This window comes from Psittacula echo (genome assembly GCF_963264785.1).
Source record: "Psittacula echo genome assembly, chromosome: 1".
In the NCBI taxonomy this organism is placed as follows: domain Eukaryota; kingdom Metazoa; phylum Chordata; class Aves; order Psittaciformes; family Psittacidae; genus Psittacula; species Psittacula echo.
This window is the reverse complement of record NC_137735.1, coordinates 106475283-106490217: the sequence shown is the minus strand read 5'-3', so window position 1 is coordinate 106490217 and position 14935 is coordinate 106475283. Positions and strand designations below refer to the sequence as shown.

The window sequence follows — 14935 nt, the reverse complement described above, 5'->3', positions numbered from 1 at the left end:
GGTTCCTCATTTCCACTGTGAGGAATTTTTTTCCTTACATGCATCGGAATTTCTCAGATTTCCTCTTGCACTTTGCTTGTACACCTCAGAGTCTGGTACCATCTTCACACTTTTCCATTTAGGTAGCTTTAACCTGGCGGCTATACTTTTGCTTATACAACCTGGTGTGCTGTGGGCCACCTCTGCTATAAGTACATGCTCCTGGTTCATGTTGTTCACTCAGATACCCTGGTCTTTTTCTGCAGAGCTTCTTTTTATCCTATCAGCATCTGGCCTTTCTTGCTGAGTTGGAGTAGCCCTGCAGGTAGTAGACACTGCATTTGCCTTTGAGGCTCGTTTTTGCATTCTCCATTTGTGAGGTTCTTGTCATCCTGTTTCTCAAGAGTTGAGCTCCCACTGAGCCCTCTATAATTTGATATCATCTGCAGGCTTGTCGAGAGTGTGTTTTGTCCACCATCCAGGTTAGAAAGGCATTAAGTACATCCACCTTGCCACGACCTCCTTGCAGGTAGTTGTAAAGAGTGATGAGGTCTCCCCCGAGTCTCCTTTTCTCCCAGGACCCAGCAGTACGCCTTGTTGAACATCACACAAGCTTCAGCCCGTCCATCCAGTCTATCCAGATCTCTCTGCAGAGCCTTCCCCAGATCAACACTCCTGCCCAACTTCGTGTCACCTGCACACTTGCTGAGGGTGCACTTGATCCCCTCATCCAGATCATTGATAAAGATATTAAACAGAACTGGCCTCAGTAATGAGCCCTGTGGAACACCACTTGTGACCAGCTGCCAACTGAAGTTAACTACATTTGCCACAGTGATACCTGCAGTGATCACTGAATGAATTAGGTGCTTTGTCTTTTTAGTGTAAAATTGGTACTTCTTGCCAGTAATTGATAGCATTGATGAATTTATCTAGTTAAGATGGAATATCAAGAGAATCTTTTCAGGAAAATAACAGGCTGTTTTTATTAGAGAAGGTGCACATAATACAAAGTAATATTAAAATTCCTTGTAAATTGTTGTTTCTGAGGCTGAAAGCTTGACACAAAGATACTGAACACACTCCCCAAACTGCCCTCTTGCTTTGCTTGTAAGCTACACGTACCTATGTACATCTGAAAGTTTTACTGCAAACTGGCCACATTTCAAAAAGTGTAACCTCTTCTCTAAGAATGACTATAGTAGGTCAGACTAGTGGATGCCTTGGGAAGAGCATAGGAACACATAGTGATACTTTAAACATATTATTTTCAGCTTTCAAAAAATCTGTGTCTTTGGTCCTATGAAATGATAAAAAAAATGTACTTCTTTCCTCATAATTTTGAAAGTTCAGTTCACTGAACACCGCCCTATTGTTCATACAGGTCTAAATGAGTACTGCAGAAAGGAGAGCTTGTGATCAGTTCCAGAAAGGGAATCAATGATGTTCATTCTTAATAGCAGCTACTTCTGACCCCATTAGATAAGTTCAGACTATATTTTTATTTGACATTTGAAATTCCCGTCTTGCTTTATCTAGGCACTCAGTACTGTATCAGATCCTTTTGGAGCTATTTTTCACTTCTGTGATCATAAGTTATTTAATATCAACAAACTGCCAGCTTTCTACTCACTGGTTTTGTAGATAAATATTCAAATCTGCAAGTCCATGCATGAATCCCTCTGGGGGACACACTGGTAATCTCTCACGTTTTATTACTGTAGTCAGTGACTGATATATGAAATGACCATTTCAGTTATTTCACAGCAGTTTACTTCAGCTTTTATGAGGGACATCAGCAAGAACCTTTTGAAAATCCAACCCTACAGTCACCTCAGCTAGATCACCTTTCTGCATGACCTGTGAAATCTCCAACCCTGTGAGGTAAACAACCATATCATTAGAGAAGTACTCTGATGATAGATATTTCTAGAATCCCTGTGCAGAAAACACTGAAATCTGATTGCCCTGCTGTCAATGAAATGCTGTCATGCAGCAAATACAGGTGGGTTTTGCAATGGGATGCTACTCCTTGCTGTAGCTTGGCAAGTTCCTTGCATTGCTAATACAAGTGGCTTACCTAAGCACAGTAAGGACTGAGTGTGCAGCAGGGCTGTCTGTAAATTCCAGCATAGTAACTTCTTGGCTTTGTATTGAGCAATGTTGTTGAGATGTAGGCCGCTTTCAAGAATGGAAAGCTCCGAGAAACCTCACCTGTTAGAAGTGGTTATGCTTCTTGATGCTATCAGTACAAACAATGTATTAGTACTAAGTAAAAATATATTACTGATATGTTGAACTGGTTTCAACTAGGTTTTGATTTAACTACTAAACATTTCCATATGGTGGGAGTAGACATTTGGGTGCTTGATCTTTCTGTTCTAGAGATTTTCAGTGTGGATTATTTGTACTGGAATGATACATGTCTGGGACTGTGTTGGATCTTTGAGGATATCATTTGCAGAGGGAGGCTAGCCTGAAACTTTGAGCTACAACTGTCATGAGGTGACATATTTTCATTATGCACAATATAGTTGTGAGCAGCGACAAATTACTCATTGTGACCAAGTTTTCCAAAGGACATCAATTTATACTTAAATATCTCTGGCTCTAAGGGAACCTTTGGCACTGGGAGGGTAATGAAGCTGTAGCTTTCATGAATCACTGAACGGTTTGGATTGGAAGGAACCTTAAGATCATCCAATTTCAACCCCTGACGATGGGCAAGGACACTTTCCACTAGACCAGGTTGCTCAAAGCCCCATCCAACCTAGCCTTGAACACTGCCAGGGATGGGGCATCCACAACTTCTCTGGGCAACCCATTCCAGTGCCTCACCACCCTAACAGGGAAGAACTTCTTCCCAATGTGTAATCTAAATCTACCCTCTGTCAGTTTAAAGCCTTTCTCCCTTGTCCTATCACTACCTGCTGTTGTAAAAAGTCCTCTCCACATTTCTTGTAGCCCCTTTAGGTACTGGAAGCTGCTCTAAGGTCTCCCTGGATCCTTCTCTGCTCCAGGCTGAACAAGCCCGATTTCCTCTGCCTGTCTCCATAGGAGAGGTGCTCCAGTCCTCGGAGCATCTTCATGGCCTTCTCTGGACTTGCTTGAACAGATCCAATTTCTTTATGTTGGCGGCCTCAGGGCTGAATGCAGAACTGCAGGGGTGTCTCATCAGAGTAGAGGGGCAGAATCAGGTCCCTCCAGCTGCTGGTCACACTCCTTTTGTTGCGGCTCAGCACATGATTGGCTTTCCAGGCTGCAAGCAGGTCATGTTGAGCTCATCAGCCAGCATCCCCAAGTCCTCAGGGCTGCTCTCAGTCCACTCTCTGCCTAGCCTGTAGTTGTGCTTGTTAGAATCTTCCCTCCATATCAAATTGGAACTCCCTTCTGGGTTGTTAGTAAGAGTAAGATCCCTTGGGTTTTGATTTGCAAATTGGCAACACCCAATGTCATATTCTGGCGTGCTGGCAGTGAGTCACTCTGCATTTGCACCTCATTAGAGGACTTGTAAGCAGCTCCAGGGAATGTTGTACTTGTCAGACACTTGTTTCTGAGGGTACACCTATAGCAGTCTACTTCTACGTATATCTTTGTCAGACCAGCTGTCATGGAAGTAATTTTTAACTGATTCTGTGTGCACTGGGAATACAAATGTGTGTATTTTGGACATTCTTAGAAACCACTAGTAAGGTGTGATACTACTACACTTGAGGCATAACTGGCAAAGCAAAGTTGTGGTCCACTTCATCTCCACTGCTGCTATTCTCTTTCTATGCCTTCCCTCTTTCTGCAATCCACTCAAATCACAAATGTGCTGAAGAACAAGAGGCCCACTTCTATTTCCTGGAAACATTCCATCACCTTTCAGGGCTGATTATGATGGTTTCCGCTATTTAGACTCAAGATTGCTTCTCCTCTGGGAATGGGCAAGATCACCATTAGTGGGGTAGAGTAGGATATGGAGGCTACTTTCAAAATTTCTTGAAGAAATAAGCATTCTTTCTCAGCGACAAAGAAAATGTCAGCACACCATGGTGTGGATAATGGAACCAGGGAAGGAAAGTATGTTCCTTGGACAGCTTTTTTGCCAAGATGAAAATCTGTTGAGGATTGAGGACATGAGCCATGTTTGACCAGGTGACTCAGTCTTGCTCATGGTACTGGTCTTTGAGTAAGGACTTGCACAGCATGTAACAGCTGCTCACCAAAGCAGAGAATACTCCAATGCTCAGTCTACAAGCACCCTTGCAAGTAAGTTTTGTTGGTTGTTTGCAGGGGTTTTTTTTTAATTATTATTATTTTGCTCAATGTACAGAACAGCCAGTAAATTACAAGTACTGCCTTTTCCCTGATGGAGATGGATCAGCTCACCCCTTGCTTCTACTGTTACCTCCATTCGCTATAATACCTTTCTCCCACAACCTACATGCTCCTCTAAGATTGCCTCTAACAGCACCTCCTTATCTCTCTCAGGTTCATAAGCATGTGCTAAATGCTTTTCTCCCATCTTGTCTAGAACTCATGTCTGAGCAATCAGCTGAACTTGCAGTCTGCAACAGGAATCTGTCTAGCATGCACATTCACATAGCTGTATTGCAAAACATGGCCTTAGGACAGAGGTGCTGCTTGAGACCAGAAAGGAACAGTGCAGTGTGGTTTTGAACACTATTAGAGGCTGATACACTTCTTACTGCCTGAATGGAGACTGTGTGCACAAGATGGCTCTGGGCAGCTAGCAACTTTCTGATGTCCCAGCTCAAGGGCAGACAGATACCACCTCCTGAAATCGGAGGCCAGCATAAGACAGAAGAAACAGCCTCCTTGTGGTGTTACTTGCCTGTGCTTCCCAAAGACACACTTTAGGTCACTCAGGTTGCTGCAGTGGCAGGCGCTAGCTGGGTTTGCATGTCATTGCCTGGGGAGGCAGCAACGCAGCTGGGGGAAGTATGGGACAATAAATAGCATACTTTTTTAGGATCATGCCAGACAGATGAATCTTCAGGATGACCTTGTTTTTCTGATGTTAATTGTTCCAATTAACTGGCAAGATTGCATGTCTCCTTCTTACTTGGAACTCTTTCTCCCTGTGAGGCCAGTGGCTGCAGGCTGGGATGGCAATCCTCATGCAGTCAGATGGAATCTTGCAAGTGTTTCTGGAGGAGATCACACTGTAGGGAGCAACCTACAATTACATGGGCAACGTTTTCCTGAAATGTAAACTTCACTTGTAAGGGAGGTCTCTTGATAGGTGTTCTTGATCCCAAGTGATTGTGAAGGAGGGTGATTGCTGGATGGAATAGGCAACAATTTATGCTTCTACAGGTTCAGATGTTTTAATTCTGGTCTCCATGTTACTTGGCTATATGCATTACAGATAGATTTTTGGACACCGATCCTATACTTCGATCAGGTTCCCAACCTGTGATAGTGTCAATCTAGAGTAAAGAGGTTGCTGGCTGCTGTTGGCAAATGTCCATGCTCTGAAAATGAAAGTAAATTGTGTGGGCATTCAGCTGCCTGTCAGGCTAACTCGTGACTGACCTCTGACCAAGGTGCTGGAGGGGCAGGGCATGCCTCTGAGTTGAAGTGCTGAGGGCCCAGCATGGGGATAGCACATGGAATGCACTCCAGCAGAAGGCTGTGCCCACCAACTGGCCAGAATCAAGGCGGTAATGGGTCTCATAACCCTGAACAACTTCCCCACCAACCAGAAAGAACTGGGGATTGTTAGCTTCTGTGAGAGATGGTGAACCTCTTGTACCTAAGGCCCTGAAGATGAGGCAGGTTTGAGGCTGAAGGGCTGAAGCTAGATTTTCATGCAAAGCTTTGAACTTCATAGAATCATAGAATATCAGGTTGGAAGGGACCTCAAGGATTGTCTGATCCAACCTTTTTAGGCAAAGCATCACCTAGACTAGATATTGCAGCACCCTGTCCAGCTGAATCTTAAAAGTGTCCAATGCTGGGGAATCCACCATTCACTGGAGAGATTATTCCAATATCTTACTGTCCTTCTGAAAAATTTTCCTCTTGTGTCCAGCTGGAATCTCCCTAGGAGTAACTTGTGCCCATCACCCCTCGTCTTCTATGTCTCTGTCTTCTTTTTAGCCACCTTGACTGTTTAGATAGATACCTCAATCAATGGCCCTGTTTTTAACAGAATGATCGAGCAGACAATCTCCAGAGGTCCCTTCCAACCCAGACTTTCTAAGCTAAATGACAGAATTACAGAAATAAGTGTCTAAAATGGTTTTTCCATATATGGATAACTGAAGTCTTAAGTGTCTATGAAGAGTAGGGGAGAAGGGAATATAGCCTTGTGAGATTTGATGATCTCTCAAGAAGAGTGCTGTGATGCCAAGCTTCGAAGACCTTGTTATGGATCATCTTACCACTGCTGAGCTGAGTTCTGTACAGCCACAAAGCTATCTTTGCGCTGTTTTGTGAGGACCACTCTTAGGGACTTTGCACCTTTAGTATGGGGCTGGCCATAGGGGGCTGGAGTGGCTCCCGTAGGACCTCTGCAGCATCCTGGCCAGTGTTCCAGGAAATGTGTACTTTAGCAAGAGGATTCATCTCTGCCCTTGCCGAGCTTCGTGCCCCAAGCAATAATGATCCTGTAAGGTGGAGTGTGAGGGGGAGAGCTCTGACACGAGGTCACTGGGTGCAACCATATTCAGCACAGCATGCTTCAGGCACTTAAGGCTTCTGAGATACAGATTACCAGTGTGTTACACGCTTCCTGGTTGTATTTCTATTATTGTTTCCTGTTCTGAGAAGCTTCATGATTTCAGATCTATGATCTGAACATGCTGCTTTCGAAAGCAATTTAAACCTGTAAGCTTTTTGTTCTGTGGCTTTGTTCCTGGCTGTAGGGAAAAGGAAGAAATGGTTTTAACTAAATTTTTTTACAGAGCGCTGGGAACCCACTTGTTGAGTCTAAGAGCAAAACCAGGTCTAGTCACAAGCATAACAACGTGCTCTGTCACCTCTCTTTAGGGGAAGGTGCCTGCTTCCCTTTCCCCACAGCCCTGAACGGAGCGGGAGGTGCTGTTCCTGTGGTGGTCTCCCGCGGGTTTTCTCCCCGGGCCCCCAGCTCCCTCGCCATCGGAAAGCGGGGCGGGCGCGGCGCTGCTCACTCCTGCTCCCGGACCCGCCTCAGACAGCTCTCCCGACCGCCGCCAGCCGTTGGAGCTGACGTAGCACGGCCGCTCGTCTCCGAGGCAACCGGGAGGCGGCGAAGCGTCGCCCCCTCGCGCCACGCCGGCGACCGCAAGCCGCGCCCCGCCGGGCTGAAGGGGCGCGCGCGTGGCGTGGCCGCCTCCCGGGCGGAGCGAGGCGGAGCGGAGCAGAGCTGGAGCGTCCTGGCAGTGTGAGCGAGCAAGCGGGCAGCAGCGGCTCCGGTTCGCAGCCCTACCGCCTCGCCACCACCTGCCGCCATGTGCGAGCCCAGCAAGCAGGACATTGCCGCCATCTTCAAGCGGCTCCGCTCCGTCCCCACCAACAAGGTAGGGGCGCCCGGCCAAGGGGGGGGGGAGATGGGGGAGCCCGCAGCGGCCGCGCTCTGCCGTTGTGACACGTCGCACTGCCGGCGGCCCGTCACGCCCCGCCCGGCCCCGGCGACCCGGCCCGTCTGCCGGCCGGCGGGGAGCCCGGTGAGAGCAGAGAAGGGCCGGGCAGGGCAGCGGCACCGGAGTCGGCCGGCCTGGAAGTGGGGGAAGCCCTTTTCGCCATCGGCCTGGCAGTGCTGCTGTCAGGCAGGCGATCGGCAGGCGGGTGTCTGCTGGGCGTTCTGGGCTCAGCTCTTAACTAGGGTACAGCTCCTCCGGCTGCCAGGTGTCTAGGGATTGCTGGAGAGAGAGTCAGCTCAGCTGAAAATAAAAAGGAAGTTTCAAAATAGTGACAACTTAGAGTGGTGAACGTTGGTTTGTACCCACCCTCTCTCCCCCCTTTTTTTTTAATCAAAAAAGTTCTTCACTATGAGGGTGATGAGGCACTGGCACAGGTTGCTCAGAAAAGCTGTGTCTGCCCTATCCCTGGCAGTGTTCAAGGCCAGGTTGGATGGGGCTTTGAGCAACCTGGTCTAGTGGAAGGTGTCCCTGTCCATGGCAGGGGTTGGAACTGGATGATCTCTAAAGTCCCTTCTGACCCAAACCATTTTGTGATTCTGTGAAGTAAATAAATGGCATTGCCATTTCTGTGGTGATAAAAGTTCGATGTTTTCTTATCACATTGGACTCATCCAGAGCCAAGTTTAATTTGTCAGAGTTGTAAAGCCCTGTTTGGATTTTAGTATCCATTACCTATGAAGATGTGCAGTGGCTAGCTGTGAAGTGGGACAGGTGCCTCAGGCTGCAAGGTGACCTGGCAGAAGTATTGGAAGGTGGGACTACCTGCAAGAGTTATGTGCTCCTGTGCTGCTTTTTAGTGCCATCTGCTCCACTGTGTTGGCTTTAGGACATACACTGTGAACTTACCTGAAAAATACACTAAGAAACTTTGGATTAGCATTATGAAGGAGCACTGTGGTTTTGTTTTCTGGGAATATAGATCTGGAGGTCTGCCTTTGGTTCAAAACTGACGTCCCCTCTTTGAACACCAATTATTAAGACTGTACAGGCCATGGACACGCATCTGGTTTTTCAGAAAGCAAAGCTCAGAGGCAAACACTCACCAACTGGTTTCTAACACAAGTATTTATAAAACCTGCTTTTGCAACTGGGTAGAAATTTCATCAAAGAAAGGTCCTAGTCCTAACAGAGAGACTCAAATAGAATATCCTTTACAAGCTTATGAAATTAACAGCACTGCGTTTAAGAGGGTGAGTAGTTCTGTAATACTATTCTGATGCTTCTTCTGAATTGAGATCACAAGAGCATCAGGAAGTATTGCCCACAGCTGGTGAGAGGAGAAAGCCTAAGGATGGAGTGCCTTGAACAGTTCCCCTGTATTGAACTCATTGTTACCATGCTAGACTTAATAAGGTGGATATGGTACCTGTGGTTGCTCAGGTGTATCTGTCTCACCTTGCAGTCGTGCCTAGTGCTACGTGGAAATGTTAGTGCTGATGTTGACAAAGCAGTGTTAGCACACTGTGTGCTGCCATTCACACTGGGTCAGTTTGAAAGAAGGAGCTCAGGCGCAGAAACCTCATTAGACTGCAGAGAAGCCCAGTCTCGCTAACCTGTAAAGACAGAGGCAAGAGAATGGGAAACAAACAGCTTGGATCTCACAACTCCCCCATGCCCATGTATCTAACCAGTCTTCTTAAGTAAAAGTTGCTGACATCAGTTTATACTCTTGTGTTTGAGCACATCTTGTTTTGTTTCCTTTCTCTTGTGTTCTCACACAGTCTGACCCTTTTATTTGTAGGGCTTTTCTGCTGGGAAAGATAGATGTGGAGAAGTGCAAATACTGGAAAGGTTCTGTATTAAAAGCTTAATAATTTGCTTAGCAGCATTGTTTATGTATACAGTTTGGGAAGAAGTGGTGTCTGTTCTGTGCAGCATCTGGGCTTACTAGCTGCCTGCTATGAGCAGGCATCCACATTTACACTGTGCTAGTGCTCTGTGGTGGTTCTTGGTGCACACGAGTTTAGGAAGATAATTCTCATTTAAATAAATGTAGAGTTTAATTTATGGGTTATAGTGTGTTTAAACTGATATTTGAATAATTGTCTTGAAATTAACGTATCTGTAATTTCATCTTAGTTTCCTTTACTTTGTATAACAAGAGAAGTAGCTTTTTCAGTTCTTGGTGTGTCTTTGGGTATTACTTAATACAGAGCTGCCTGACGGCAATGAGCAAACATGTTAAAGTTATTAAATAGGGTGTATTTTGTACATATGCAAGTGTTCATAGTCCTTAAGCTACCAGGTATTAACTTCAGTGCTTGTAAAGCCCACCTGGTTTGAAGACTTGCATACTGAGGCTATATAGTCATTTTTAATCTGGCATAGATCTACTCCTCTGAAACTATTAAGTCTTTCATTCTCTCTGGCTCTTTCTTTTGTTGATGATAGTATTCATGTCCCTGCTTGGACAACTAGATCAAGGATCTGAACTGGCTGAAGACTAAGTATGGGTGTTGTAGTGGTGGTTTATCAGCTGTCAGTTTTGTTATTACTGTGTGTATTGTGGTGTGGTTTGTATGTATGTTGGAGGGTGGAAGGTTTTTTGCATCAGCATGAAGTGTAGTATATCATTCGTCACGTCAGTCATTTTAAGACCACAACACTTCCTAAATGGGCAGTCCTGTCTTCTAAGGACAAACACTTATGTTCCCCCCGATACGTTGGCATTATTGGTCATGTGGCTGTGCTGTGAGTTGGATCTACCTTTGCTCGAAGTCAAAGCAGTGCAGTGCAGTATGATCAACAAGTGTGACTCTTACTGCTGATGCAAGAGAAGGAGGAAAGCATATCTGAGTACGGTGGCTGATTACTAAGAGAGTAGCTGCTTGGATTTAGATCACCTTTGACCAAGTGTGAAACTGGCTCCTGAGTTTAGTGTTGTGGCCTGACGTGCTTGGAGTGACAAGCACAAGCAAATGCAGAGCTACCCTGTGGCAGCAGCCCTGCTACATGGGAGGTTAAAAGTGTCTGTGTAGAAGTTGAAAATGTCTAACCGTGACCTCAGGGATAAGTGGGTTTGCTTGCTGAACCTGCTCACATTTTCAGAAGTGCCAAAACTAACATTTCTATAGGCTAAATAATATTACATTTCCATGTCCAATAGCAATACATATTATATATTTATTTATTAACGTAGGCATCTTGTGCAAGGTGGGTGTTGTAGGATTTAATGATCACTTGCTGAGGACTATACCCAAACCTTTGTGTCTGCTCTTGTGCAAATATCTCAATTAGGGCTTTTGCTGGTTTCTTTTTTTGTTTTTTGTTTTTTTTTTTATTTCAAAGTGACTGTTACACCTTTACTGCCCTGAATGCTTTAACACAAAATAAGCAAAAATATTGCAAGTGTATTTTAAACACAATAGATTACTTAAGCATATCCTTCAAATAGATTTCTTATATAATTATTTTGATATTTTAGTTGCACCTAAATTAGTACAGAAAATACACTTGATCTGTTTTTAAAATGGAAACAATTTTATAGAGTGGCTCTGAAATGGGTTTTGATTTATTTTTTTCTTAATTCTTGTTAAAATTTATGTGGTAGGAATCAGTTTAAAAATTGAGAAAATTAAGCAAGATGAGTCTAAATGTTAATGAAACCTGCTTCTGTTTCTCTTGCATAATGTGTTGGAAATAGCAGTTCTTACGTTACTTTCCACAAGACAATTAGATGTACCTGCTTGCATCACAATCCTAAAAGCTGCAGGTTTTATTAATATGAAAAATTTTCACACGTATCTGGTAAATAGCTGATAGAGCATCCTGCATGAGTGAAGATCTTGAGCTATCCTGCTTTGTGGCAGCTAGCTTCCAAGGTGATGCAACGGACTTCTAAGATGTTGAAACTGAGAACTGCTTATAATTGTACCAGGGAGGGAAGCAGAATCCTTAGGGATGTTTGTAACTGAACTTTTTAAACCTGTGGTTTTTTAACCACCCACTCATACTCAAGATTTTCATTTCCCATTTGTATGTCAGGGAATTTCAACAAGACTTACAACTCTTACGTCTGCTTTGCTCTCCTGCACTAGAAGCTAGACCAGGGCTGTTTGGTTTGCTTCATTTTCAAGCAGAATCTTCTGTTTCGTTGTCCCCATCCTCCTTTTGGCCTTGTAAGAGGAAGTCAATTTAAAAGGAAGATGAAGCCTGTTTTTTGTTTTAAAGGAACTACTTCAGAGAATAGAGAGAATTGGGAAAAAGACAATGAGTTCCAACTGCAAAGGCTGTGTGTTTTCTGAGAATACGGCATGCATGAAGCGTTACTCATTCTTCTTTTTCCCTAACTGCCTTATATCGTTCTTCCACCTGTGCTTGTTGCGGGGACTCCCTCTAACCCCTTCTTTCATCAGTCATTCTGTGTAGCTTTTATCTTATTTCTTCTTTCTGCTGTATGTCAGTGAATTACTCCATTTCCACATACAGTAGTGGGATACATAAATGACTTAATGAATGTTATATCTCTGTTGAGAGAGGAAGAGGGGACTCGCAGAGTCAGAAACTGTGACCTCCGTGCTTTCTGTTTGTGTAACTGGTTATTAGCCTAACTGAAGCTCAGACTCATGATGTCTGTATGTTAGAAGAGCTAATGCTGAGATCTGCTGGTGAACTTCGCTTGTGCCTGATACATTTGGACTGGACAAGCTAAATAGACCCACACTAAAACAAGGAGTTTAGCCTGAAACTGCTCCTGGGCATGGACTTGAAATTGATTTGGGTGTATGATGAGTGAGCTGACCTGAGTGCAATCTCAGGGCTTGTTTGACTGGATATGTACAAAAAAACAGAGACAAAAGTCTCTAGTTGGATGGATGGATTTTCTAACAAGGAGACTTCTTAGTGTTTTAATATATTTTTCAACCTGACAAAGAGGTGCTGTGCACAAACACTGTGGCTGAATGTGTAGGGTGCTCCAAATATCCCCAGCAGCTGGCTTGGAATAAACTTTTTATTTTCTTTCTGTGTGTAGCTAGAACTTCCTTTGCTATCTGGGGATATGTTACATTTACAGGAGGACGTTAAAGGATAAAGTTGAAGATTGGAACTCCATCAGTTTGTGCGTAAAAGCTTGTCTCTCTGTGGAGCTGTTTCTTAGTAGATGCCAGTGACTGTACCTATAGATGGATGCTTTTACTCTTAGAAGTATTTCTCTGCAGCATTTATAAATACCATCAAAAAAGCATTGACCAGATGATTCATACAGGAATAGAGGTGTGCACATAGCATTAACTAGGAATAGCTGTTTCTGTTTAAATTTGTGTTCTTCCTTGTATTTGAAAAATCGATTTGCATGAGATAAATTTTTTGTTCTTTTCCTTGGCCAAAGAAGCACAAAATGCAGAACAGCTGAAACAGTACTCAAAAGTTGTGATCTGCAGACCTGCAAGGCATATGAGAAGTAGACACACACACCTTTTGTATTTCTGACTAAGTGTTAGGAGCCTTTTGTGGTGGCAGAGAATAAGAAGGTCATGGTTTTTGTCTATACAGAAGTTGTGGACATGTTTGCTTTTTAACCAGTTCATTATGGACAGTCAAAAGGTTGATACAGCAATACATCGTGCAGATAGTCATATCTGGCAGAGAGAGCTCAGCTACGCAGTGCACAGAGTGGATGCTTTCTTCACAGAGCTGGGTTTCAGTTGCTTGCTCTAAGGATCAAGGATTCTGTATACGAAGTAGATTATCATGTCATTAGTTCTGCTGATAGCTGCAGTTGCATGTATGTTCTGAGGGAAGAGGAGGCTTAGTCTTATGTCATGAAGAGAGCCTGCCCTTGGGGAAGTATTTCTTAAACACTTTTGTATTTCAGTAGTGCTGGAAATACTGCATTAAACATGTATCTGAACTAGTCTGATGTGGGTTCTCCGGCCCGGTTTCTCAACCTGTGGTCCAAGTTTACTCTGGTTGTAGTCGGAAAACGGGAGGGCATGTAGTCCTGTCTAGTTAGGGCCCTGACACACAGGTGTGGGCAGATTGTGTAACTCCTCTTTATATTGCGAAATTAGGATAATATAAAGTCATCATGTCAACAAATACTGTGAGATGAGTTAATTAAGTGTGATCACTGAAAGGGTGTTATCATGACTTGTAACACAACTGTAACACAAATAAGTTATGCGCAAGTCCTGTTACTGATCTTTATTTCTTTCAGGTATGTTTTGACTGCGGAGCAAAGAACCCTAGCTGGGCAAGCATAACATATGGAGTTTTTCTCTGTATTGATTGTTCAGGGACCCATCGATCACTTGGTGTTCATTTGAGTTTCATCCGGTAAGTGGCTTGTATATTTTTATAGTAAACATTGCATCTTTTAATGTTTCTGTTTGTTCAGATACCTGCTCAGAGGGGAAAACCCATTCTTTCAGCTACTGATTCAGACCTTTTTAATGTTTGTATTGGCTTTGATGTATCTGACATCTGCTTGGGAATTAGATAAATAGGGTTCAGCAGAATTTTTACCATGCACCCATTCCCATCACCTGCTTGTTGTGTTAGTAGTGCACATTTGTTGGCAGGTCTGTTTTTACAGTGAAGATGACAAAAATGAAGAGCAATATGAGCACGTTGAAGTGTTTTATCATTCCTTCAAATCAAGACTGAGGCAAATAGTAGTTTATCATCCTCAACAGTGTTACAGTGTATTGATCATAAAAACAACCTGACCCCAAGCAAGCCAGGTCAGAGAGCTAAGTAGCACTTTGCCAACTTTGCTTTCTGAAATAGTTCATGGTGGTGTCACCTGAGTGCTAGTACTGGGATAGTGTAAAGAGCTAACCCTTTTGGCAGCTGTTTACCTCAGTTAATCAGTTGATGCAGGAAATCTGCACCCTGAGCTTGTCACATTTCAGATGAGTATCCTAATGGATGGCCTGTGGGCTTTTTTTACCTCATAAATAATTACATATTTGAAATGTAATGTTCTGCTCGAAGTGCATGAGAGCAATGCATCCAGGAATGGATTGCAGGTAAAAGTAGCTGTTTTCCATAAACTAGAATTTTTCTTCTGCTGTCTTTTCGCTGTATACAAGAGCGTTACAAAAGGCCTCTCAGGAGTCCATTCCTAATGATCACAGTATTAATTCTCCTCATAGTCACTCATTTTTGTTGTGATATGACATTCAAATTGTTACTTTGTCCATTACATGTGATTGTGATTTGCTTTTGACAGAGTTCAAATGTTACTCTGAAAATGTATCTTACTGGTGCTTTCTAAAAGGGAAAGCCTGCCAGAGGGTACTTTTTTTTCCCAAGCTTTTACAGTTGGTAAAACTGTGGCAATTCTACATGGCTTTATTAACTTCTTTTGCACATTGTGT

General features: G+C 43.7%; 1 protein-coding gene across 6 annotated transcripts in view; it reads left to right on the top strand.

Moving 5' to 3' along the window:
* The window catches only part of PACSIN2 (protein kinase C and casein kinase substrate in neurons 2), a 105111-nt gene that overhangs the window by 62291 nt on the left and 27885 nt on the right, over positions 1 to 14935 (top strand). For 5 of the 6 annotated variants that reach the window (XM_080615575.1, XM_080615574.1, XM_080615577.1 and 2 more), the window contains one exon: positions 13771 to 13889. In XM_080615575.1, the coding sequence (XP_080471701.1) occupies positions 13771 to 13889 (119 nt within the window). Of the gene's footprint in view, positions 1 to 7326; positions 7491 to 13770; positions 13890 to 14935 lie in introns of those variants that run through there. The other variant, XM_080615567.1, reaches the window with a different exon arrangement.